This window comes from Chlorocebus sabaeus, chromosome 18 (genome assembly GCF_047675955.1).
Source record: "Chlorocebus sabaeus isolate Y175 chromosome 18, mChlSab1.0.hap1, whole genome shotgun sequence".
Lineage (NCBI taxonomy): Eukaryota > Metazoa > Chordata > Mammalia > Primates > Cercopithecidae > Chlorocebus > Chlorocebus sabaeus.
This window is the reverse complement of record NC_132921.1, coordinates 59,649,509-59,673,395: the sequence shown is the minus strand read 5'-3', so window position 1 is coordinate 59,673,395 and position 23,887 is coordinate 59,649,509. Positions and strand designations below refer to the sequence as shown.

The following is a 23,887-nucleotide window of genomic DNA, read 5'->3' as shown; positions in this document are numbered from 1 at the left end:
AACAGCATTTCTCTTTATTTTCCACCTTCTTTAGTTTGTGTGCGCACTGTTTTTTTTTGTTGTTGTTGTTGTTGTTTTTGTGTTTTCTTTGGGTTTTTTTTTTTTTTTTTTTTGAGACGAGGTCTTGCTCTGTCACCCAAGAATGCAGTGGCACAATCATAACCCACTGCAGCCAATCGTAGCCCACTGCAGCCTTGAATTCCTGGGCTCAAGCGATCCTCCTACTTCAGCCTCTTGAGTAGCTGGGACTACAGGCGTGTACCACCACACCCAGCTAAGTTTTTTAATTCTTAGTAGAGTCAAGGTCTCATTATGTTGCTCAGGCTGGTCTCGAACTCTTGAGTTCATGTCATCTCCCACCTCGGCTTTCCAAAGTTCTGGGATTACAGGCGTGAGCCACGGTGCCCAGCAGTGCACAATCTTTAATAAACAAGTACAAATATAAATAATAATACAACTGACATAAACAGGATTGGGCCATATGTAAGTGACCTTTAGTAAGTGCACAACTCGGTGGGGTTGGTGGCAAACAGCCTACCAGCCTGAGTTTTGCGTGAGTCAGGGGTGTTGGTGAAAGGGTTGTACAGAAGGGAGTGGAAACACTGGTGAGTCAGGCACGTGGAGGTCCATGAACATTTGTTATTCACTCAGTTCCTTGAATAGGCTGTATACTCTTTCTCCCAACCCGACTCATGCCAGTTTTCCCACCAGCATATCTTCTCACTGTAGACTGGTTGCCACTTATCCCTGAGGTCTCAGTTACCACTTGCTCCAGGGAGTCCACCCTGCCTCCTTTAGGCTGGGTTATTCTTCCTGTGTGCTCAGTAGCGCCCCCTACTTCCCATCAGAGAACTTACACCTCTGCGTGGAGGTATCTCCCAGCCACCCCTAAGCTTTGCAAGGAGGGAGCTATTAGCTGGACCATTCATCATCAGATCCCCAGCACTTAGTACAATGTCTGGCATAGATTAAGTGCTCAGAAAATATTTGTGTAAGGGAGGGAGGGAGGAGGAGAGGAAGATTACATAACTTGTTTGTCAGAAATTTGCCACTCCCTAGATTGTAGGATAAGGTGTGCCTTCTTAGCAGGTGGGGAGGCCTGTCCTGCACTGTGGTAGCAGTGATCTTGTGGTCATGGAAGTGTGGTGGTGGAGGTGGCAGTCATAGTCAATGAAGAGAAGACTAATGCCTCCACCAGTAACAGTACCACCATGTGGTATTTGTGGGCTACTTAGCACAGATTCTCAGATGCATCAGACTATTTAACTCATGTCCCCAGTTCCCTGGCTCCAGACACCTTGTGCAGCTCCACACTTCAGAGGGTTAAGCTGTGCTTCCCTTCCTCCTGTTTCCACCTGTTAGAATCCCACCCCGCCTCCTAGGCCTCCTAGGCACTTTCAGGCTCCTTGTTCTAGTGCCTTCTTGTCCATGGGGCCCCTTCTTCCCAGCTCCTGCCCTGGAATAGCATCTCCTTCCAACTCCAGGCAGAAAGGAACAGATCACTCTGTGGAGAATGTTCTTGGAGCCCCTACTGATTCTCCACTTTGCCCTTGTACCCAGATGAGGCACATCCAACAGTGAGGGGAGTCGTTCCTAAGAAGGAAAACGTCCCCCCAGTAGCTCATGAGCATTTAAATAGAGTAAACAAGAACATTTTGTTGTTGTTGGTGGTGTTTTCATTCAACTCTCATTATGCCATTGCCAGCCCTTCAGAAGAGACGGAAAGGGGTCAAGTCCCCTTCTTCCAGTTTTTAATAAAGCATTGTGAGAGGAGGAAGGAACGACTGTGGGAAAAGGGGTCAGAGTGGAGCTGGGAAGAGAACGGGTTTTCCAGATTTCATAATATTCATTTGTCTCCAGACATTGGCCTTCACTCCTTCACAGTCTCTGTGCACAGCGCTCATAGTGTGGTGTGCAGAGGACCTGCTGAGATGGGGTGTGTAGCCCAGAGCCATGCCAGGGAGATCTGTGTCCCTTTCCAGGGCTGCGCCACAAGGTGCCACTAACTGGGTGATTAAGACAACAACAAGCAGTTCTCTCCCTGTTCTGGAGACTGAAAGCTCGGGGCCGTATTCCCTCAGCCCCAAGGGAAGAATCAGCTCTCAACTCTTCCAGCTTCCAGTGGTGCTGGTGAGCTTTGGTGTCTTTGGCGCTTGTAGCTGCATCACTCCCGTCTCTGTCTCCACCGTCAGGTGGCCTTCTTCCCTTTGTGTGTGCCTAGGTGTCTCCAAATTTCTTGCCCCTTGTAAGGACACCAGCCATTGGATTGAAGGCCCACTCTGACCCAGTAGGACCTCATCCTTACTTGATAACATCTGCAAAGACACTGCAGCAATCCCTTCTTGTCCACAGTCAACCGCATGGTCTGAAAATATTAAATGGAAAATTCCACAAACAATTCACAAGTGCTAGATTGCATGAGTAGCATGGCGAAATCTCTTGCCCTGCCACTCTGATCTGGGACATGAGTCAGCCCTTAGTCCAGCATATCTACATGGTCTCACTACCTGCCCCATATGAAGTGATTGCAAAGGAAAAAACATAGTACATACAGGCGTCAGTGCTATCTGTGGTTTCAGACATCCCCTGCGGGTTTTGGAACACATCCCGTATGGATAAGGGGGACTACTGTATTTACAAATAAGGCCACAGCCACAGGTCCTGGGGCTTAGGGTTTCAACATGTCATTTGGGGAGCACAGTTGAACCCAGAACACCAGCTTTGTAGGCGTATTCTTTCTTGCCTCGGGGGCGTGGAGGGAATGAGTCACAGAATTTTTGCATGTGTGCCTAGTGCGGATTACAGACCCCTGGGCTGTGGACACTGCGGGGCTGTGTTTGGGCATCACTGTATTCACCTCCCCATGACTGCAGATGTGGTTTTCTTTCCTCTGCCTCCTGGAGTTGGTTGCTTGTTTTTATGTCCTCAAGAGAATGTTTCTGTTGTAATGGAACATTTCACCTGGAAGAGATGAGACCTTCTCACAACCAACAGAGACTCCCCAGGGGGCTGGAAATAGAACAGGCCTGTGGTGTTTTGGCAAAGGAGGAAAGACTTGAGGATCCTGGCTGGTGAGAGACATTGCCGTTTTAGACATCGCCAGTGCTGGGCTCGGGGGGTAAAAGCAGATTTGGTGAAAAGTGGCCCGTGGTGCTCTGTCACCTAGGTGGTGTCCTTGTGCCTCTCCTGGCTGTTCTGGACACTCAGCGTCTTGGGAGCTAATTGTGGCTGTGGAAGCTTTGTGGTCCGAAGCTGTAAGATCCCTCATACTAGCAGCACTTTCCTAAGAGCGTGGCAATGAGGCTGCGTGAAGAAGAAAGCTGGACGGTGCTCCTTCAGCTTGCGAGCACTCATGAGGATCCCTGGACGTTTCAGGAAGCATCATGTATCCAAGATGCTTTGTGCATGTGGGCTGTAGCCCCAGGGAATGTTTTCCTTTGCTATTCTTTCCTCTGGCAGATGTTCATGTGGAAATGTGACCTTTAATTCCTTAAAGATTCATCTCCCTGGAATTAATTCCTCTTTTGAAGTCATAATCTTTCATGTAATATTTTCTGGTCATCTCAACTCCAAGTAAAGTGTTGTATGTCACAGGTGGGGGAAATGATTTGGGCTTTTTGCATATGCCATTTGGGCGTCCGAGAAGAGAGCCGCCGAGGTTAGAGGCAAAGACGTGAAGGTGGTCAGCGTCTGACAGCGGAAGTGGACTGTGCTTGTTCATGTCATCTGATGGAACTCTTTCTCAGATAGTAGATGTACCTTCCAGGAGGCAAACATCTGATTCTCTTCTTGTGTATCTCCATTACCGTGAACATTTCCCTAATGTTTATAAAGAGAAAAGCTGCAAATTCACATGAACCCCACAGGTTCTAAACGTAACGGTTGATCACAGGGGACCTGTTGTCAGAACCACGCTGTTCAGGGTTTCCCAGTGTAAGAAGCCAAGAAGACGGGAGCCATCACTTGCTGCTACTTGCCCGCTGTGGTTCACACCTGCAGTCCCTCCCAGACGCCAGAACTACTTCAGAAAACTCGTATGATGTGTTCTTGGAAGCTGCACTGGCAAACCGGCTACAGAGCCTGAGCCTCTGTGTGGGTCTCTGCTGTGAATTCCTCCTCTGGCCCCTGCAGAAACTGAGGGTCCGTGAAATGACTGGAGAAGGGAGGGGAAGAGCCCAAAGATGTGACATGCCTTACTCCCTTCCTCCTCCCTCCAGCCGCTTGAGACTGGCCAACCAGGGAAGTAGCAACCCTACTGGAATTGTTGAGAAACAGTCCATATTCATAGTTGCTAAACTTGACCTCTGCAGTAAAATAACATGTTTTTCTGGAATGAGTACCATGTTGTCAGCCTCTCCTAGACGTAATGGTGCAGACCACCCAGAGTGAGTGCTCATTTAATAGAACAAGCAGCCCATTTACTGATAGGCATCTTGTGGCTGAAAGATTGGGAAGAAGACTTGGATTGCACTCGCATTTATATTCTTCATTTTCTTGTTCTATTAAAAACGTCCAAACAAGTTTAGTGTGTGGGAAGGAAGGACACCTTAGCATGAGTAGTGACGAAAATGCAGCATTGCTGAGCCGGTGGAGTTTGTTCAACACATTCCTGCCAGTGTGTTGCAGAGGACACGGATGCCCAGGGACACGGGAATGAGTCGCTCCAGGCCTTTGTCCTGGGTAGATGGCAGGGAGTGGCAGTGAGGGTGTGGAGAACCTCTGCCCTTCCGTCTGGGGAGGGGTCCGGGCTGAGCAGGCCTCCCCGGCTCCAGCAGCTCCAAGGTCAGGGATGTGTGATCTGTCACCCTCTTGCCCCTCCCTGCACTGGGCATGGTGACCCACAGGCCAGGCTGGAAAGCCAGCCTAGAACACGTGGATGAAGGCAGACTTATTAGTATCCAAGAAGTCCGTGGGTCCCAGTCACGCCCCCAAGGGGCAGGCTTTTCTAGCAAGGTTTAGGGAAGGGCATTCATAGTGGTAAAGGACTCAAGTTCCAGTCTCCTGCCTGCCCCACCTGCCGGTGCATCTCCTTTGGTACATCGCTGACTTGACGTGCCTCATCAGTGAAAGCACTTAGAATTTGGCACATAATCAGTACTTAATATGTATTGGCTGTTATGTCTCTGTAGGTGAATTTACAGGGCATTGCAGCATGAGAAGCTCTGTTGCTGGGCTCCATGCAGGCGAGCCCAAGGAGCGTGGCTGGTGTTCAGCAGGGTGTGCTCATGATGGATTCATGTAACCCCTGGCCCTTCAGGCCTTGACAGTCCACTCTGTCCTCGACAGTGACCAGGATCAGGGCCTGTGGTATCTGATGAGCAGCATCTCCCTTCAGCAGCGTCTCTGTGTACATCTCATGCTACACTGATGTAGAAAGACCCCGTGCATGGGGTGTTTCAGCTGTCCTGGCAGCACAGCTTTCAGGTCTGAGCAGGCCTGGGTATTTAGCACAGAGATCTGAAGAGGTTCTGAGTCCACAGACTAGGCTGGAAAACCTGAATCCTAACCCAGGCAGCTCGTCTGCAGTAAAGATGATTTTATTGAGTGTGTACTATTTGCCAGTTGCTGTTCTGAGGGTTCTCCGAGTATGGACTCACGTACTCTTACAGCTTTCCAATAAGATAGTTACTAATTGTATCACAGTTTTTAGAAGGGCAGAGTGAGGCTCAGAAGCGTTAGCAAGCTGACCGAGGTTAAACAAAAGTGACGCTGGTGTTCGAAGCTGAGTGTGTTACTTTGGTCCCATCCCATTAACGACTGTGGATATGAACTGCTATGGAATTGACACCAAAAGTGGCTTTTGGTTGCATAGGATGCCTGCAGCCCTGCCCTCCCATGACGGATACTCAAGTGTTGCTACTCTGAGGCCCACACTGCATTTCAGTGCCATCTAATACACATACATAGACAGAGGGGCCACCACGCACTAAACCCCTGCCTGGACTCACCCTCTAGTAAAGGAAGGAGGAAAATGATTAGCAGTGTGGATCACATCCGTGCCCTCCTGGACGTGTGAATGGGGAATTGGAGACAGTTACCAAAAAGGGAACAAGTAACTCCATTTGAAGAGGGGCAGGAAACACTCTGTGGAGGGGGTACTTCTGAGCTAGGTTTGGAAGAATGAATAGGAGTTCACTGGCTGTTTCAAGGTGGGGCATATAGGCAGAAGAAATAGCATGCAAAGAACACAAGTATAAAACAGCGAGACTTTTTGTTCAGGTGGGGGTGCTGTCAGCGCCTCGGCATGGGTAGGATGGTAAAATCGGGGAAATTCTGTGGGTGTTGAAACTGGAGAGACAGAAACCAGGAGACACAGGGCCTGCTTTGCCATGCCAGGAACCGGACTCCATCCCAGGACAATTTGATTTCTTAGTTTTACAACAGAGTTGAAATCCCCAAACCCTGATGTATGTAGTAGCACCATTTTCCCTGGTCTTATTATGGTTGTTGAAAGAAAGGATGACAAAAGGAAATAAGCTTCCTTATATGATGTGTATTGACTTGGTGCTACAAAGAATGTTGTTCGTAAATCTCTTCCTCTCATTTCTCCAGTTTTTCATCAGCAATTCCCTTTGGCAAAAGTTATTCTCAGATGCCAGGATAAGTGCTTTGAGGGTTTTTGTTTTTGTTTTAATGTTTTTTTTTTTAAGTGGCTTTTGATTGCATAAGACCATCATGTAGAACTGTTTCCAGTAGTATCTTTATAGCAGGAATGGAGGCTAAGACTGATTATGTAATTGTTCCCTTAATCTATTCTCAGAACCTAACATGTTGCCAGCAGATGAAAAATCGAATGGTCATAATGGCCTCTGAGTGTCTTTCCTGCTCATAGTTTCTGGCGCTATTGCTCTTGCATTGTTCACTGCAAAATAGAAATCAGTGGTTTAAATGTGGCATGACTGCTCACCCAGCCCTGGCCACCCTGGACTCAGCTCTGTCTGTTCCCTCTTGCATGTGCAGCCCACAGCAAGCAGGTCTTGCAGGAGAAGGGGTGCAGGTGTACTCATTAGTGACCCTTGCTGTTGTCTCACATGTTAATATTGGGATGAGGAGAGGCAGCCCACTTCTGCCACGCTGGGGTTGCATTTTGCAAGGAGAGCAGAATACCATCTGCCAGAGGAGGTGGTGGGAGCGTGCAGATACTGCTATGAATGCCATGAATGCTTAATTGCTATAGATTTTGTTTTTTAGCTTGAGTCTTTGCATTTAGTGTGTTTGTTGTTTGTTCTTTTTTTTACTTTTTAGAATAGTCCTTATCAGCGGCAGAAGATCCTTCTGTAGTATATTTTCAGTGCTGCCATATCGCGACAGTACCCAAGTCGGGTATGTATATGCATGCATGCTTTGTAGTCCTCTGGGTGAAAAGTTCTCACACCAATGTACATAATGTGGTCATCCTTTCCATTTTCAAGAAGTTGCCTTGCTTGGACACCGCAAATTCAGTATTTGTACATTGGAACGATAAAAAGATGTTCCACTTTCTTTTCAGCCAGAAAGCTTCCTCATTTTGTGTGTGTGTGTGTGTGTGTGTGTGTGTGTCCCCATCCTGTCGCCTGTTCTTTCTCAATCTACATTGTGTTACCTTATCCAGTACTGTAAAGCAAGAACATCACGGGGCCCACCATATTCCACAGGGCCATGCCAACCTTTGGAAAAAAGGTAGGTCGAGGAAGGAATTGGAACAAACCCGGTGGCCATCCCACCCCCTTGCATCTTGGGTTTGGGGTTGGAAACTGACCAGCAAGCTGGAGCTGCCACCACAGAGAAACATCAAAGCAAAAAGGTCCCAGGACCAGAGATTAGGTAACTAGGTACAGGCCAGAGGAATCCTTCCCTCTCTAGATCAACAAGCCCCTCCTTTTACCCTGAAAACAAGTAAGTACCTGAGGGTCCGTCCGTGCAAAGCCTCTGCTCTTCATCGCCATCCCTAAACCCCATGTTCCTTCCTCCTCTGCATCTAGACCTCATGTTCCCTTTGCCTTTTCATGCATCTGGTGTCTGTCATCAGGCTGCCGCCAGTATCGAAGGCAGGACAGTTCACTGTGTAAGATGTCAAGCATCATGGGATGTTGGCTGTGGCATCTGGTCATTGTGCCAGCCACACCACAGACATGTGACCACTGTCCCCAAGGAGGGCCGTGTGGCCACTGGTGCTGATTTGCCGTGTGTTCATCTTCCGCCATCTCCATAAGCTCCACCCCAGGCCTTCCTGCTCATCATGACCTCCTGTTTCTCCTGTAGATCTGCTAGACTTAGCCTGTTCGATTCACCGTGGTCCTTATCTGCACTCTTCATTGTCAGCTCCATGGGACAGAAAATAGCACATCTTTATTTGTGGAATCCTGACTCAGTCATTGATGAGACGTGTGCCTTAAGGAGCAATAATCATGACACTGTTTGTTAAGCACACACTTTGAGCTGGTCTTTTTCATTATTTACATCCTTGCAGCCAAACCTTGCAAAGTAGGTGTTCTAGAAAAAGTAGCAGCAAATCCTGTAGCTCGGAGGTCTAAGGACCATCTGTCTAGTGGCCAGTGGGCTGCCCAGAGAGATGTAGTGGGGCAGCTCTCTTCGCCTGACCTACCTGCTGTGGCCCCGGGTCTGGCTACGTTGCAAGAGCAGGTTCATTCCTTGACAGAATTAGCTCATACCAGCTCACAGACCTCCTGTGACCCCAGAGGCCAGTTCATTCATCTTATTACAAGTAGTAGCCCGAGGGCCCAGAATGTTTGAGCGTGACCAGCCTGGGTACACACCTCCAGGGTATCTGTATTATTAGTAGCAGGCTCTTTGCCAGCAGGTCCTCTCCTGGCCAGAGCTTGGATGGCACTGTGACATCAGCCTCATTTATCTGGATTTTCCTGGCTGACCTCTCTGATTGACACATTCTTTCCTTAGCTCCGTCTCGTTCATTCATTTATTGAGTGCTTGTCATGTGACCAGGTGCCCGGGACAAAGGTAGAGAAGGATGGATTGGGTTCCTGTGCCCCTGAACTTAAAGCTTAGCAGGGGAGACACATTAAAATTACACACACGATTAACTACAGCTTTTAATACATGCCGGTGATACCCAGTCAAGCAATCCTTGAATCTTCCTGGCTGGAGATTCATTCTGTTTCTTTAATTTGGCTTCTCTACACTTGTCTTTGAAGTGTCCATATGAGTTTTATTCTCCAAGGTCTGGGGTAAGATACCCCTCACTGTGGTACCCAAGTGTTCATCCCCATTTTGTAGATGACATGACTGATCAATGCTTAAGAGTCCCAGCACTTTGGGAGGCCGAGGCGGGCGGATCACGAGGTCAGGAGATCGAGACCATCCTGGCTAACACAGTGAAACCCCGTCTCTACTAAAAATACAAGAAAATTAGCCGGGCGTGGTGGCAGGCGCCTGTAGTCCCAGCTACTTGGGAGGCTGAGGCAGGAGAATGGCGTGAACCCGGGAGGTGGAGCTTGCAGTGAGCCGAGATCGCGCCACTGCACTCCAGCCTGGGGCACAGAGCAAGACTCCGTCTCAAAAAAAAAAAAAAAAAAAAAAAAAGAGTTGAAATCTCGACTTTGGGCCAGAATGGGGATGTAATCCCCAGTCTGTTCAGCTGTAAGTTTTTCCATGACCCACACTGACAGACAGGCAAGATAAGTTCTGTATCTGCAGAAACCTTGCTGCGAAATGGAGCTTTTCTGGTATCTGCCTCCCAGAGGTTAACTGCAACTCCCAGGAGTAAGTGAATCCAGGGTTTCCAGCATGGCGCCTGGCATGCAGAGAAGTGCTAGGGCCCACTCAGCAAGGACCCCATATTTCTGACAGTAAAAGATAATCATTGTGAAGAACTTTGGCGATTTGGAATTTTTATTACTTATTAGCTTCTGTGAGCTTCCATTGGCTCCTCTGTGGAGTGGGGAAGTTACTACCTCCCGTCGGTAATGTGAAGATTATGGCATTTCTGCAAAGCCAGTAGGAAGCCGTTTTAACTTAAAGTACCCAGGAAGAGGGCCCTTAGACCATCTCCACTGGACATCCTTGTGGATATGTGTGGCCCTCCATTCTTTTCAGCATCTCAGGGAAATGCTAGGTGGCAGCCAGTTGGTGCTAGGAAAGAGTGTCTGTTCATGCCTGGGTCTCCTCCTTTTTTTTTTTTTCCTGGGTCTCCTTGCTGCTTGGGAAGGCCTCCTATGTTGCAGAAAGGGCCACTGCATGGGATATTCAGCAGAGTTGGCTGCTCTGTTGGCCCTGGACAGAGAAGCAAAATGAGTGTGTGGGATCCCACCTTTTACATCCTGTGTGTGAACAGATTCAAATCCACTATTCCTCCAAATTTTATAGATGAGGAAACCAAGGTGCAGAAGAGGGATTTTTTGGTTTTGTTTTTTGGTTTTGTTTGTTTGTTTTTGAGACAGGATTTTGCTTTGTTGCCCAGGCTGGTATGCAGTGGCACAAACATGGCTCACTGCAGCCTCGAACTCCTACGCTGTAGCCATCCACCCACCTCAGTCTCCCAAGTAGCTAGGACTACAGTTGTGCACCACCACACCCAGCTAACTTTTTAAATTTTTAGTAGAGATGAGATCTTGCAGACTGGTCTCAAACTCCTGGACTCGAGTGATCCTCCTGCCTCTGCCTCCCAAAGTGTTGGGATTACAGGGGTAAGCCACTGTACCCAGCTAGAAGAGGATTTTTTTCTATAACAAAAAGTATCATCAGGTCCTTTGTCAGAACTAACAGAAAAGAACATATTCGTTTCTGCAGCACAGTCTACTTCTGTACTCACACAAGAAACTCTGATTACAATTCCAAATATTGTGATGTAGCAGCAGGATTAAGAAGCAGAGTGCTTTTAAAACTTTTTAATGAGCAGACATTGTATTTATAAATAACCCACTTATGATTTTTAAATTTTTTTTTTTTACTAATTATTGGGAAAACAACTATGCTCAAATAAAAATGTACTAGTAAATATATACTAGTAGAAGTTTACTAGTAAATATACCGATAAATATATACACATACATATTTTAAACAACTCCAGTTCATGTACGTATTAACTAATGCCTTTCCAAGGTGGAAAATTCCTTTACTTTTACACTGAAGCTCTTTTTGTGACTGGGACGTAAGTCATAGAATTTCAGGGGTGGAAAGGCCTTCCTGCTTCACAGCTGAGGCACAGCGGGGCGAAGCTTGCCCACAGCCCCCCACCTGGCAGAGTCAGCAACCCTGGAACTCGGGACCTGGGCTGCCCCAGCCTGCAGGGCCGTGCTTTCTGGCCTCCACGTTTCCATTGTGCTCATGTACATGGTCCCAGCCACATGGACCTGATTATTCCAAACAGGCACAACCCCCCCGCCCCCGACCCCCCACCGATGAAGGGGCTAATATACAGCTCCAACTTCATCACAAGAAAGTTCTAAAAGCAGGACGCTCATAGTTCATCTGCTGGGTACTTGAGCCTCCTTCCCATGGAAAGCATCTGTCAGGGCGGCCTGATCTTTCTGGGCTTGTTTTCTGGCCACTTTGCGCTGCACTCAAGCTTCCCAGCCCTGGCTCCCACCATGGCCTCCACATTTTGTTCTTGGTTTTAACTTGAACACTGATTCTGGATCCTGACATCAGTTGATCAAAGCAGACAGACCAACCTTAGGAAGGCTTTATATAGTACTATCTATTCATTCGATCTTTTGCGCATTAGGTCACTTGTTCTGCTCCCAGTGAATTAAGGCCCTGATGGAGGCTAGGGAAGGGGTGGGTGGGAATGAGTTACCAATCCAAGTCAGTGGAGGGTGGGCAGGCAGGCACTGGAGAACATTTGAACTGCCCACAAATCCTGACCAACACCTACATTTATAGTAAATGTCCAGTCTTAAGTAAAAGCAAGGTGTTTGCTTTGTAAAGTTTCTTTATCCCCACCACCCCCCAAGTGCCTTGCCATGCCAGGATGCCACCTATGTGGAGGTTTACGGGCTACCATTGTACGTCAGAATTCACTCACCTGCAGCCTGGTGAGCACCTACTGTGTGCTGGGCACTGCCACCCTGCTTTGGATACACTGGTGAAGGAAAATGTCTGTGTGTGGAGCCTACTCTCCGTGCCCTCTCTCTGGTCCTCTGTCTCAGTGGGAGATGGGAATAAGCTAGTAAACCAATCATCAAACCAAATAGCAAAAACATTGAGTCCTAAGCAATGTCTGATTAGAGCAGAGGAAGGAGTTGGGTGAGTTCAGATTGCAGGATCCAAGGTAGTGCCCAGCGAAGGCAGTTCCCCAGTTAGACTTGGAAGTGTGAGACCGTAGAGATACGAGAAAGGATATTGCATCCTCAGCGTTGACTCTGAGGATGCCAGCAGATGATCCAACTCCTCGTGAACTCTCAGGCAGGGCCTGCGTGTTGAGAGATGTAGTGATGCCCTATTCAAGCTGGAGTCCCATTTCCCAGCCACACTCAGCGTCCACACCCCTGTAGTGAGGGGCAGGGGAGAGGGCCGGGGACAGGAGTGAGCTCTGATATATGGGCCCATCACTCAACCCTCCTGAGTCTCAGACCCCTCATCTATAAAACAGCGATGTTTAACCAGACTCTACAAGGACCCTGCGAGCACAGAAGGTCATTCTCATTCTTGTCAGTGCTGCTGATGCAGAAGCAGTAAGCTGTGTTGAACAACGAATTTATGAATGAAACACACTGTCCACTCCCCATCTGTCAACAATCAGCAACTTCTGGAGCTCCTACCTGAATATTAATCTTCACTGAGTTTCTTAAAATTAAGGTTTTTTTTTTATTATACTTTAAGTTCTAGGGTACATGTACACAACGTGCAGGTTTGTTACATATGTATACATGTGCCATGTCGGTGTGCTGCACACATTAACTCGTCATTTACATTAGGTATATCTCCTAATGCTATCCCTCCCCCACCCCCCACCATAGGACCTGGTGTGTGATGATCCCCTTTCTGTGTCCAAGTGATCTCATTGTTCAGTTCCCACCTATGAGTGAGAACATGTGGTGTTTGGTTTTCTATTCTTGCAATAGTTTGCTGAGAATGATGGTTTCCAGCTGCATCCATGTCCCTACAAAGGACGTGAACTCATCCTTTTTTATGGCTGCATAGTATTCCATGGTGTATATGTGCCACATTTTCTTAATCCAGTCTGTCACTGATGGACATTTGGGTTGATTCCAAGTCTTTGCTACTGTGAATAGTGCTGCAGTAAACATACGTGTGCATGTGTCTTTATAGCAGCATGATTTATAATCCTTTGGGTATATACCCAGTAGTGGGATGGCTGGGTCAAATGGTATTTCTAGTTCTAGATCCTTGAGGAATCGCCACACTGTTTTCCACAATGGTTGAACTAGTTTACAGTCCCACCAACAGTGTAAAAGTGTTCCTATTTCTCCACATCCTCTCCAGCACCTGTTGTTTCCTGATTTTTTTAATGATTGCCATTCTAACTGGTGTGAGATGGTATCTCGTGGTTTTGATTTGCATTTCTCTGATGGCGAGTGATGATGAGCATTTTTTCATGTGTCTGTTGGCTGCATAAATGTCTTCTTTTGAGAAGTGTCTGTTCATATCCTTTGCCCAATTTTTGATGGGGTTGTTTGTTTTTTTCTTGTACATTTGATTGAGTTCTTTATAGGTTCTGGGTATTAGCCCTTTGTCAGATGAGAAGATTGCAAAAATTTTCTCCCATTCTGTGGGGAAAAGATTCCCTATTTAATAAATGGTGCTGGGAAAATTGGCTAGCCATAAGAAGAAAGCTGAAACTGGATCTTTTCCTTACTCCTTATATGAAAATTAATTCAAGATGGATTAGAGACTTAAATGTTAGACCTAAAACCATAAAAACCTTAGAAGAAAATCTAGGTAATACCCTTCAGGACATAGGCATGGGCAAGGACTTCATGTCTAAAACACCAAAAGCAACAGCAACAAAAGCCAACATTGACAAATGGGATCTAATTAAACTGAAGAGCTTCTGCACAGCAAAAGAAACTACCATCAGAGTGAAAATTGAGATTTTAAAAAAATGTGCAGATCTGGTGGCTTCTTGCCACTATACATGTATTGGGCCCATTTTTTCTTGGTGTGGGCCACGAGGCTAGGAACTTAATGAGCCTAGGCTTGGGAACACTGGAAAACGTGCGGGATCGTTTTACATGCCACCAGGTTTATGCCAAGCTGATAACGGATCGGCCCCACAGTGGTCTCTAGAGCTGCTGCTTGAAGCAGACTGCCCGAGCATCTAACAGCCACCGCAGTCTCCAGCATGCTCTTCCCTACCGTGATGGATGGTGTGGATATTTGAGAGAAGAGTACATTTATCTAGGATTAACGAAGGGTGCAGTCAAGCATGTGTGTGAACATGATAAACAGAGGTAATAATAGGAGCTGAGACCTGAATAGTGCTTACAGTGTATGGCATCCCAGGCACTGGCCCACGTGCTTGATATACGCTCACTCATTTCATCTGCCCAACAGCCTCACAAGGTAGGTGCCAGTATTACCATTTTACTTGAGGCTAGTGGCCGAGAAAAGCTTGGCAACTGCCCAGGTGGTAGTAGGTGGGGGCAGGCAGTGTGGCCGCAGATCTGCCCTGTTGTGTTTGCTGCTGTGGAGGCGGTGCAGCCCGGGAAGCTGGAACGCATACTTGGGAACCAAGTGTGTTTCCCTTCATGATCACGCCTTTGGGGCTGGGCGTGCTGGCTCGGGACCAGTACAGGCAGGCAGCGCTGGCTGACTGGTGTACATTTTGGTGAAGATGGAGCTTGGAGGTCACGGCTCACAGGTGTGCCACAGACGGGCTGCCTTCTGGGGACCCCAGCTGCTGAGCTGATGGGTTGTAACTTTCGGAAGGCTTTGGAGCTTGCTGGTTCACCTGCAGACTTGCATACCCCATCTGGGTAATTGTCATCTTCAGGATAGGAAGGTGTGTGGAGAGTGTGGAGCTGGTGAAATTCTCCTGGTGTCTGTATAGTGTTGATGCACTGGCTGTCTGCAGAGGTGTGGGTGTTCCTGGCTCATGACCCTGAAGTGCTGCCAGCTCGAGTCTCCCCAACACCTTTTCCCCAGTACACCAAAGTTGCCCCCTGAGGCAATTTAGGGAGCAGTAAGGGTCTTTCCCATGCCCCGATCGCATGCATGGAGAACGCTTCTCTTTGAGAAAGGGTGCAGCATAGTTGTATTAGAGGATTCCTAGTCACAGTACCAGGCATGTCTTCACTTCACAAAAGGATGTGTGGCAGGGCCACAGAGCTTTCTTAACTGCTCATAAAATATTGTTTGATTTACAGAGTTTGCTTGCATACGATAGGAAATTGTCTGCTGGATATAATGAGATGCTTCTGTTAACTGTCCGTCTTCATGTTCTTTTACTTTAGGAATTCAAAGTCTTGCCTGCAGCATGAACCCCTAGTGGCTCGGAGAGACACAGAAGGGTGGAATGGAGGGTAGTTATGCTCGGTGTCCTGAGTTGCAGTCATCAGAGTCCCCTCTGATGGTTGGGGTGGGCCGTGGTTTTCAGGCACCTTACAGGATTTCTAGGACAGACAGAAGCCAGCACAGACACCCAGGACCAACACAGTGAGGGCAACACAGCTAGGACCCACTTACAGCCCTACCCTGGAGCTCTTCCCATGGAAGTGCTGTTGACGCTGCCATCTGGGGCCCCCACCTTAGGCTTGCCAGAAGTTCTGATCTCCCCATGTGTTACTTCCACCTCCAGGTTTCCCATGAGTGCTTCCACTTAGCAGAACCTAGGCTGCCTTGGGAGCCTGGGAAATGTAGTTTTTAACAGCGACCTGAGGATCATGAGCTAGTCTATGGTCTCTGCCACAGTGGTTCACCAAAAGATCTGCCTGTCCCCAAACGGAACCTGGGGAGACTGAAGAACCCCAGATCAAGGAGAACTCAAGCCCCTGATCCAAACCTGGCTCAGGAGGGAGCCCTCAGGGAACCAAGGGTCCCTAAGAAGTTTAGAAGGTCCCTTCCTTCCGCATAGATGTGCTCCCGTTAAGGACAAGACAGTGTCTAGTGAGACTGCATAGATGTCCAAATGGATTTCCAAAGCCCAGGAGCTCTGGATTCATCCAGGCCTAACTTAAAACCTCCTTTGTGGTCCCCCAGACTTAACAGAAACAGGGCCTTTGAGGCTCTGGCCTCAGTACTCCTCTCCAGCCGTCTCTCAGCACAGCCCCTCTCAGCCCTAGCGAGCTGCCTTAACGCTTCAGTCTCTCCTCACCTTTGGGGATACTCAGCCCTCCCTCCAGGCAGCTTTCTCAGTGCCCCCCAGCACCTGTCCCCCCACCCCCAGCTCCACTAAGAGCCCCTTCATGTCTCAGGGCTTATCATACATATTTTAACTTATTTTTCACTAGTGGGTGTGGATTGCATCTTAATCCTCAAGGCATCTGCAGCACTGTGCATAGAAAGTAGTAGTCACTCTGGTTTTGTGTGTTGGGTGAGTAGAAGCAAGGTTTCTGAGGCTTTCGAGAATTGCTGTGTTTATGAATATAGTGCTCGTGCACTCGCGCTATCTATCTATCTATCTATCTATCTATCTATCTATCTGTCTATCTATCTGTCTATCTATCTAATCTGTTTGCTCCAACAAAGGACGGCCAGACTACTTCAGCAGAAGCAGGTGCCATCTCTCAGGGTCCCTCAGCCTGGCACCTCATCCTTGAGGGCACCTCCGTAAAAGGATGGAGCTGGACGGCTGGCCATAAGGAAGGCCCCAGAAGGTGCTAACAAAGATGAACTGACATGGACCTCAGGGTCCTGCTTCTCTCCAAGTGACTCTGTCCCACCCACAGTGAAAGTTGCTAAGCCTGAAGTGACAAAAGAGGGCATCGAGCTGCACTTAGCAAGTGCTAAGCCCCAGCGAGGCCCCTGCCACCCATGAGCCAGGTGACTCCCCTGACATTAGCCTCACAGCCTGTGCAGTTCTCTCCGATCACGAGTGCTCTACACCTGCAGAGCCGCTTACAAATACTTGCACCCTGAATGTTAAGCCCAGGGATGCCAAGGGCCTTTAGATAAGGTCGCACTGGCCTCTGCAGTCTTTGCCTGAGCCCTGTTGGAATTCCCTGGCTTTTGGCTGGCAGGTTTACCTAGTCTTCTATCAACTCAGCTTGTCTGAACATCTCCAAACCAGCAGCATGTGAGCTACATGTAAGTGATACAGCCCCATATTGTGCAGGACATATTCAGATTGCATCTAGCCTAGTGTAAGAAGAGGGCATTTCTGGCTGGGTGCGGTGGCTCATGCCTGTAATCCCAGCACTTTGGGAGGCCGAGGCGGGCAAATCATGAGTTCAGGAATTCGAGACCAGCCTGGCCCACATGGTGAAACCCTGTCTCTACTAAAATACAAAAATTAGCTGGGCGTAGTGGCAGACGCCTGTAATCTCAGCTACTCGGGAGGCTGAGGTAGGAGAATCACTTGAGCCCAAGAGGTGGAGGTTGCGGTGAGCCAAGATGTTGCCATTGCACTCTAGCCTGGGCAAGAGAGCAAGACTCTATCTCAAAAAAAAAAAAAAAAAAAAGAGGGTATTTTTCCCAGGCTCAGTTCTGTAGAGAGTGGGACACTCTATCCTGTCCCTGGAGCCCCTCTCTGTGTCTAGGGTAGACTGAAGCCCCTTCCTGCGTCCTCCCCGCCACCACCCACCCACACTCATCCGCACACAATCTACTCCTTATTGCTAGGCCCTTCTGAAGCCCACATGGTCATCTCTAATCAGGTGCATGTGTTAGGAAGCTATCAGGACTTACTGGCATGCATTGACTAAAGGCTGGATATGGGTTGTGCACACGCCTTTCAAATAACACAGCTGTTGATCCCAGAGTCCCACTAATCATTACCAGGGGTAGATTGCATGGCCACTTCTGCTTGGGGTGGCCCTGAGCTAATTCATTAAAGGGTATGTGAAGTGGAAGATAGTTAAGGTAAAGGTAATGCCAGACCAAAAATGAGTTGTGTAGTTTTGGAGCACTCTTCAGCTCAAACATAGTCTTTTAGAGCTGGAAGGAACTTGGGGACTGTTGGCTTTTGCTTTTTTTTTTTTTTTAAAGCTGCAGAAGCCATTCTTCCAATATAAGTTTACATAGAATTGCAGTAGATAAAACAGCTAACCACAGAGCTGTTCTGGAGAATCAGGAATGGGCGCAAGTAGCCCTTTCATCCCGACTCCCACCATCCACCTCCTTTGGTGCCTCCATTAGGAAAACCACAGCCCTTACCCATCCTTGCGATCGTGTACCTGTGGGCACCTGCGGCCAGGGAGGCAGTGTGGTACATGGGAACGAGCTGGCGGTCAGGCAGAAACCTCAGTCCTGGGAAATAAACTAGCCTTACTGACCCCAGCTTCACTCATCTGTAAAATGGACTATAATGTCCACCTTAGGGAGCTGAACGAAATAGTAAATGAAATATGTGAAAGCTCTGAGCACCCTGCCAGGCTGTAGTAGATATTCATTAAGCATTAGTTTCACTTCCATTTTTGTCCAGTCACAGAGCATTTTCTTTTTTTTCTTTCTTTCTTTCTTTTTGAGACAAGGTCTCACTGTATTGCCCAGGCTGGAGTGCAGTAGCACATTCTTGGCTCACTGCAGCCTTGACCTCCCAGGCTCAAGCGATCCTCCTACCTCAGCTTCCTGCGTAGCTGGGACAACAGGCATGCACCACCATGCCCAGCTAATTTTTGTATTTTTTGTAGAGTTGGGTTTCACCATGCTGCTCAGGCTGGTCTTATAATCCTGGGCTCAAGCCATCCTCCCACCTCAGCCTCCTAAAGTGCTGGGATTACAGGCGTGAGCCACCGTGCCCGGCTGTCACAGAGCTATTTTCGTTGTTCTTTCTAGATCTACTTGAACTTAGCAATTCCCAGTCAGGTTCACAGTGAGTTTGTCAGTGGTACAATTCTGCAAACACACTAGATTCACCTTGAGATCTGCTTTTATTCAGTCTTTTTTTCCTCAATAGTACATTTTTCTTAAAGACTATTTGAAAAATGTATAAAAGTAAAAGGAAGATAACAATGATTGAGCCTCACCTCCTAAACAAAGCCACCATTTACATTTTGGTCTATTTCCTTCCAGTCTTTTTTTTTTTTTTTTTTTTCTTAATGCATACACTTTATGGAACGTGAAGAGACCATTGTTTTGCTTTGATCTTTCTTGCTAAATCCCACCTTTCAAAACAAGCCTATTACAGAGAAGAGGAACAGATGTTGCCCAGCTTTTTCACTGTAACTGTAACATCAAACCTTCCCATAGCTGTAAACACTCTTCTCAGATGAAGCTTGTAAATTATGCCATTTTCTGGGAAGAGTCCCAGCCTTAAACCAGCTCCTTTTTCCTCAGCTAACACTTGCCAAGGCCAGCCTGAATCTTTCTGCCTTTTATCTACATTAGTCACGGCCTTCTCTTTTCTAGTGTGGATTTGTGGTTTGGCTTGGCGACCCTCAGCTCACAAAATGAGTTGCAAGCAACTTTCTCAACTTCCCTAAATAGGCAGACCCCACTTAGTAAACAGCTTGTCCAACGCTTCTATCCAAGACCACTGCTCTTCCCCTCTCTTTCCAGCCCCCATTGTGGACTACTGTGCCACCACCATAGGGCCAGGAGTGGGAAATCTTGGCACTGCAAAGGAATTTATGGATTTACATGTAGAGAGAGGGAAGGAATTATGAAAAACAGGAATAACTTAGGGGAAAGGCTCCTGGAGTCCTAAGAAGGAAAGGGAAGTTCAGAGAAGAAGGTGAAATAATACAAACTTGACCTTTAAAATGTTGCTAAGCCGGGCGCAGTGGCTCATGCCTGTAATCCCAGTACTTTGGGAGGCCAAGGTGGGCGGATCACAAGGTCAGGAGTTCAAGACCAGCCTGGCCAACATAGTGACACCCCATCTCTACTAAAATTACAAAAATTAGCCGGGCATGGTGGCATGTGCCTCAGCTACTCAGGAGGCTGAGGCAGGAGAATCACTTGAACCCAAGAAATGGAGGTTGCAGTGACCCAAAATAATGCCGCTGCACTCCAGCTTGGGCAACAGAATGAGACTTCATCTCAAAAAAAAAAAAAAAAAAAAAAAGATTCCTTAGGGTCAAGCCTGGACCAGGAAACTAAGAGAGAGACTCAACTTCCTCCTATTTTTTTACCCTCACACACCCTCTGACCTTTTGCTCCTATGACCCGAGCTGTTGTTTTTGCTTTTGGGCTGATTCAGTTACATTATAGGCTCAGAGAGCCTTGGGTAGGCTAATCTCCACTTACTGCATCAACGAAAAATGCATTCTGACTTCCAACTTGCCAGCCCAGGAGCTTCTAGAGCACAACCCACGGGTGAGTGAGAGACTGCAGGTGTTGTATTGAGAGCTAGTCCTAGAATTGTCCCTATGCACGAGAGACCCGGCACCAGCCACCGAGGGCTTTTTATTTCCTGAGACCTGGATATGGGTCGGTATTTCTGTACACGTGGATCTGACCAGAAGAAAGTAGGGGTGAACCTAGTAAACTTGAGATTGGAGATTATGTGAACTCACCAAACTAGGTGATTTCAGCAAAAAGTTTCTGTGATGTGTGTGTAGGTTCACACCTCTTCAGATCACCATACTTGACTGTATGATAGTCGCAGGGGTCACTTACTGCAGACGCATCACAGACCATGTGATGAAGAAGATAGCTTCCCAGTAGAGTTGCAAGGTGCCTCTGGGGGACGTGTTTTTAAATTGTCAACAGCTTTCACATGGTGTTTATATCCTTAGCTTTTGGCATTTGGGGGCATTCAGATGAGGTCATCCATTTGGGTCCATTTCCTGAGTGTTGATCTGTTTGCGACCCAGAGAACAGCGTCTTCTATTCTTAGAGCCTTCAAGCCTAAATGCTCCCTGCCTGGCTCCAGGCCCATGCCCCCTTCTTCCCCACCCACTTTCCCCAGAAAATTTTTGTTGTGGAAAATGACACATTCACAAATTGTGTTTCTTTCCTCACACCAAGCATATTCCCACACAAAGATTCTGGAATGATCTCATGGATGACTCATGCCATTATCTGGCTGTTTATAGGAGCTGCCTTTAGACAAAGATTTGGCTATAAGCTACGTTAAGACCCCTTCCTTTTCTGCCAGTTGCCCTTGCAGGGGATGGCTTATCGATGGAGTCCTGAGTGGGAGTGGGAAGGGACTTCTAGACTAAAAGCTGCTTTTGACTTGACTTTTGTCCATCAACTGTGGACCCTGTTCCATTGTCTCTGAACTGTGGAGGCACCTTCTGCTGGATGCCAGCAAGCAGGCCTGGTCCAAGATGGCAGCTACACCGTATCGGAACGGGTAACAAACGGGACTCTTAAGCTAAGAGGAAGATTTGTGTTGTCAACTTCCGGGGCATGTGTAATCTCTTAATTAAAATTTAGCTCACAAGTGGTATTTCCTTTCCTAATCCAGCTTTCAGGCTTTGCTTTAGGTGCAGGAAATCTCTCACTCTTTATTCGTTTTGAAGGGTCTGGAAATCCTGTTAATATTTAATTGACTTAAATTATTGACACATCAAAGTGTTCAACCTATTGTTGTCCTTTGAAGAGCTAGCGCCTAGTGGAGCTCCCGGCAGGTGTTCCAAGGTCTTGGGCTCAGAGCACCATTAGAGAAAGGATGGTAGAGAGAAGTCAGAACCACTCCATCTTGGAAGCAGAAAGCCTTGGAACCTAGTTAATTGGATCACACTTTTTCCATCTAGTTCCTGGGTGTTAGATATTTAAGTCTTACGTCTTTTTTTAAAGAGTAATATTAGTTCATTGATCATGCTCCCTGAGGAAAGGGCCATAGCTTGAACTTCTTGTTATCTAATAGGGAATCTTGTTTTCCCGTCAGAATCTATTCCATGCATTATGGCTCAGTGAGCAGCTGGCTGGGCCTCTGCCAGGGAGCCACAGAAGAGGAAAGTAAAAATCATTTTGCCTTTTACAAAAGATGAAGTCCAGAGTTGGCCGTTTTATGATTAATAATGACCTAGGTGTTCCCCTTTCGCCCCAGGATATCTAGATTAGCCACCTGCTTTGATCAGATGACTCCACAGCTGTGCATGTGTGCTTCGTGCTGAAGAAGCCAGAACTAAACAGAGGTCCAGGGGTTTCTAACAGTGAAATTACAGGCATTCAAGGAGAGCTGCGTTAAATTAATTTTGGTGTCATCCTATGAAGGATGAGTTTACACTCCCAAAATGAACCAACCTGTTTTTCTGCTCATTGCTTAAGGGTATAACTGCTGCTTGGCTGTGTCCCCAAATGCGCTTTCATCTCCTGTTTTCATCCCTGCCCCCCATCTTCTGAGTCCCTCCCTTGTACCCCCTCCAGTCACTCCCACTCACCTACCCCCATGGGCCAGTTTTAAATGTCAGCCTTTGTTTAAAAAAAGAACAAAACAAAACATATATATCTTTCTGCTGGATGTTCAGTGTGTTTGTTGCCTACAGCCTCTGCAGAAGTTGACAAACTTGCAGAGAATGTGAAGCAGCTCCTCTAGGGACACGTGCCTAAGTTGCAGCACTACCCAGGACTGTGGAGAGAAGGAATCAAACAACCTTGCATCGTCCACAGTTTCTTGCCAGTAGTTCAGTTAGGGTGTCTGTAGAAATGAGATCATTTCCTATAACCTGACTAACAGTGTTCACCTCTGAGTAAAAGTTGTAGCATTTAAACCTAATACACACAATTTCAGACCATATTCATGTGTAGTATTTGAACTTACCTCTATGCCATTTTTAAAAGGAAGTGGAATATAAGTAAATTAGTAGGGCCAGGTGCAGTGGCTCACGCCTGCAACCCCAGCACTTTAGGAGGCTGAGGAGGGCGGATCAGCTGAGTTCAGGGGTTCGAGACCAGCCTGGACAATGTGGTGAAACCCCGTCTCTACTAAAAACACAAAAAATTAGCCGGGCGTGATGGCGGGCGCCTGCAATCCCAGCTACTTGGGAGACTGAGGCAGGAGAATCACTTGAACCTGGGAGGCAGAGGTTGCAGTGAGCCGAGATCATGACACTGCACTCCAGCCTGGGCAACAAGAGTAAAACTCCATCTCAAAAATAAAAATTATTAAAAAAATAAATTAGCATTTGAGTGCTAGATGTGTCTGGGAAAAAATCTTCTGGCTTTTTCGAAGAAAATGAAAACTTCAACTTCAGTTTGCTTTTAATTACTTTCAGCTGCAGTTCCACATGCCCTAGCTCTGTTTCCTGGTGCTGGAGGGTTAATGCTGGCATTTTAGCCAAATAGATATTTCTATTTTTATATAGCATTTTAATGAGAATTCAGAACAATGATCTTAGAAAATTCCATGATTTCGTCACACTCCACGGGGACTTCTGCTTCATTCTTTTTCACTGGAGTTTTTAAAATATTCTTTTTGGGCGAATCTACACCATTCAGAGTTCCTTTCTAGGCTTCCGAAAGAGAGGGACAACAAAGACCATGGGTCTCGCTTGCTTTTCTTTTTCTTTTTTTTTTTTTGAGACAGAGTCTCGCTTTGTCGCCCAGGCTGGAGTGCAGTGGCCGGATCTCAGCTCACTGCAAGCTCCCGAGTAGCTGGGACTACAGGCGCCCGTCACCTCGCCTGGCTAGTTTTTTGTATTTTTTAGTAGAGACGGGGTTTTACCGTGTCAGCCAGGACTCGCCTGCTTTTCACTCACACATAAAGACTGAGCAGTTGCCTGAGCTCTTATGCTATGTGGCACAATGTGAAACCGCTGTTTATGGGGGTCAGATATGATCAAAGAACAGCAATTTCATGTTTCATGTTAATATCAGAAATATTCCAGCAACATTGATCAGAGCCCTAAACTAGTAAGAGTGAACCCAGAAAAGTTTGTCAGCCTTTTTGTGAAAGTTCTGTTTTTTAGATCCC

At 47.2% G+C, this 23,887-nt stretch overlaps 1 protein-coding gene across 2 annotated transcripts in view; it reads left to right on the top strand.

Moving 5' to 3' along the window:
* Nucleotides 1-23,887, top strand: part of CABLES1 (Cdk5 and Abl enzyme substrate 1) — a 123,394-nt gene that overhangs the window by 72,502 nt on the left and 27,005 nt on the right. Inside the window, exon 4 of one of the 2 annotated variants that reach the window (XM_007974463.3) lies at nucleotides 7,246-7,323. The exons of the other annotated variant lie outside the window; for it this stretch is intronic. Coding sequence (XP_007972654.1) covers nucleotides 7,246-7,323 — 78 coding nt within the window. The remainder of the gene's footprint in view (nucleotides 1-7,245; nucleotides 7,324-23,887) is intronic. 2 annotated transcript variants of the gene reach the window in all.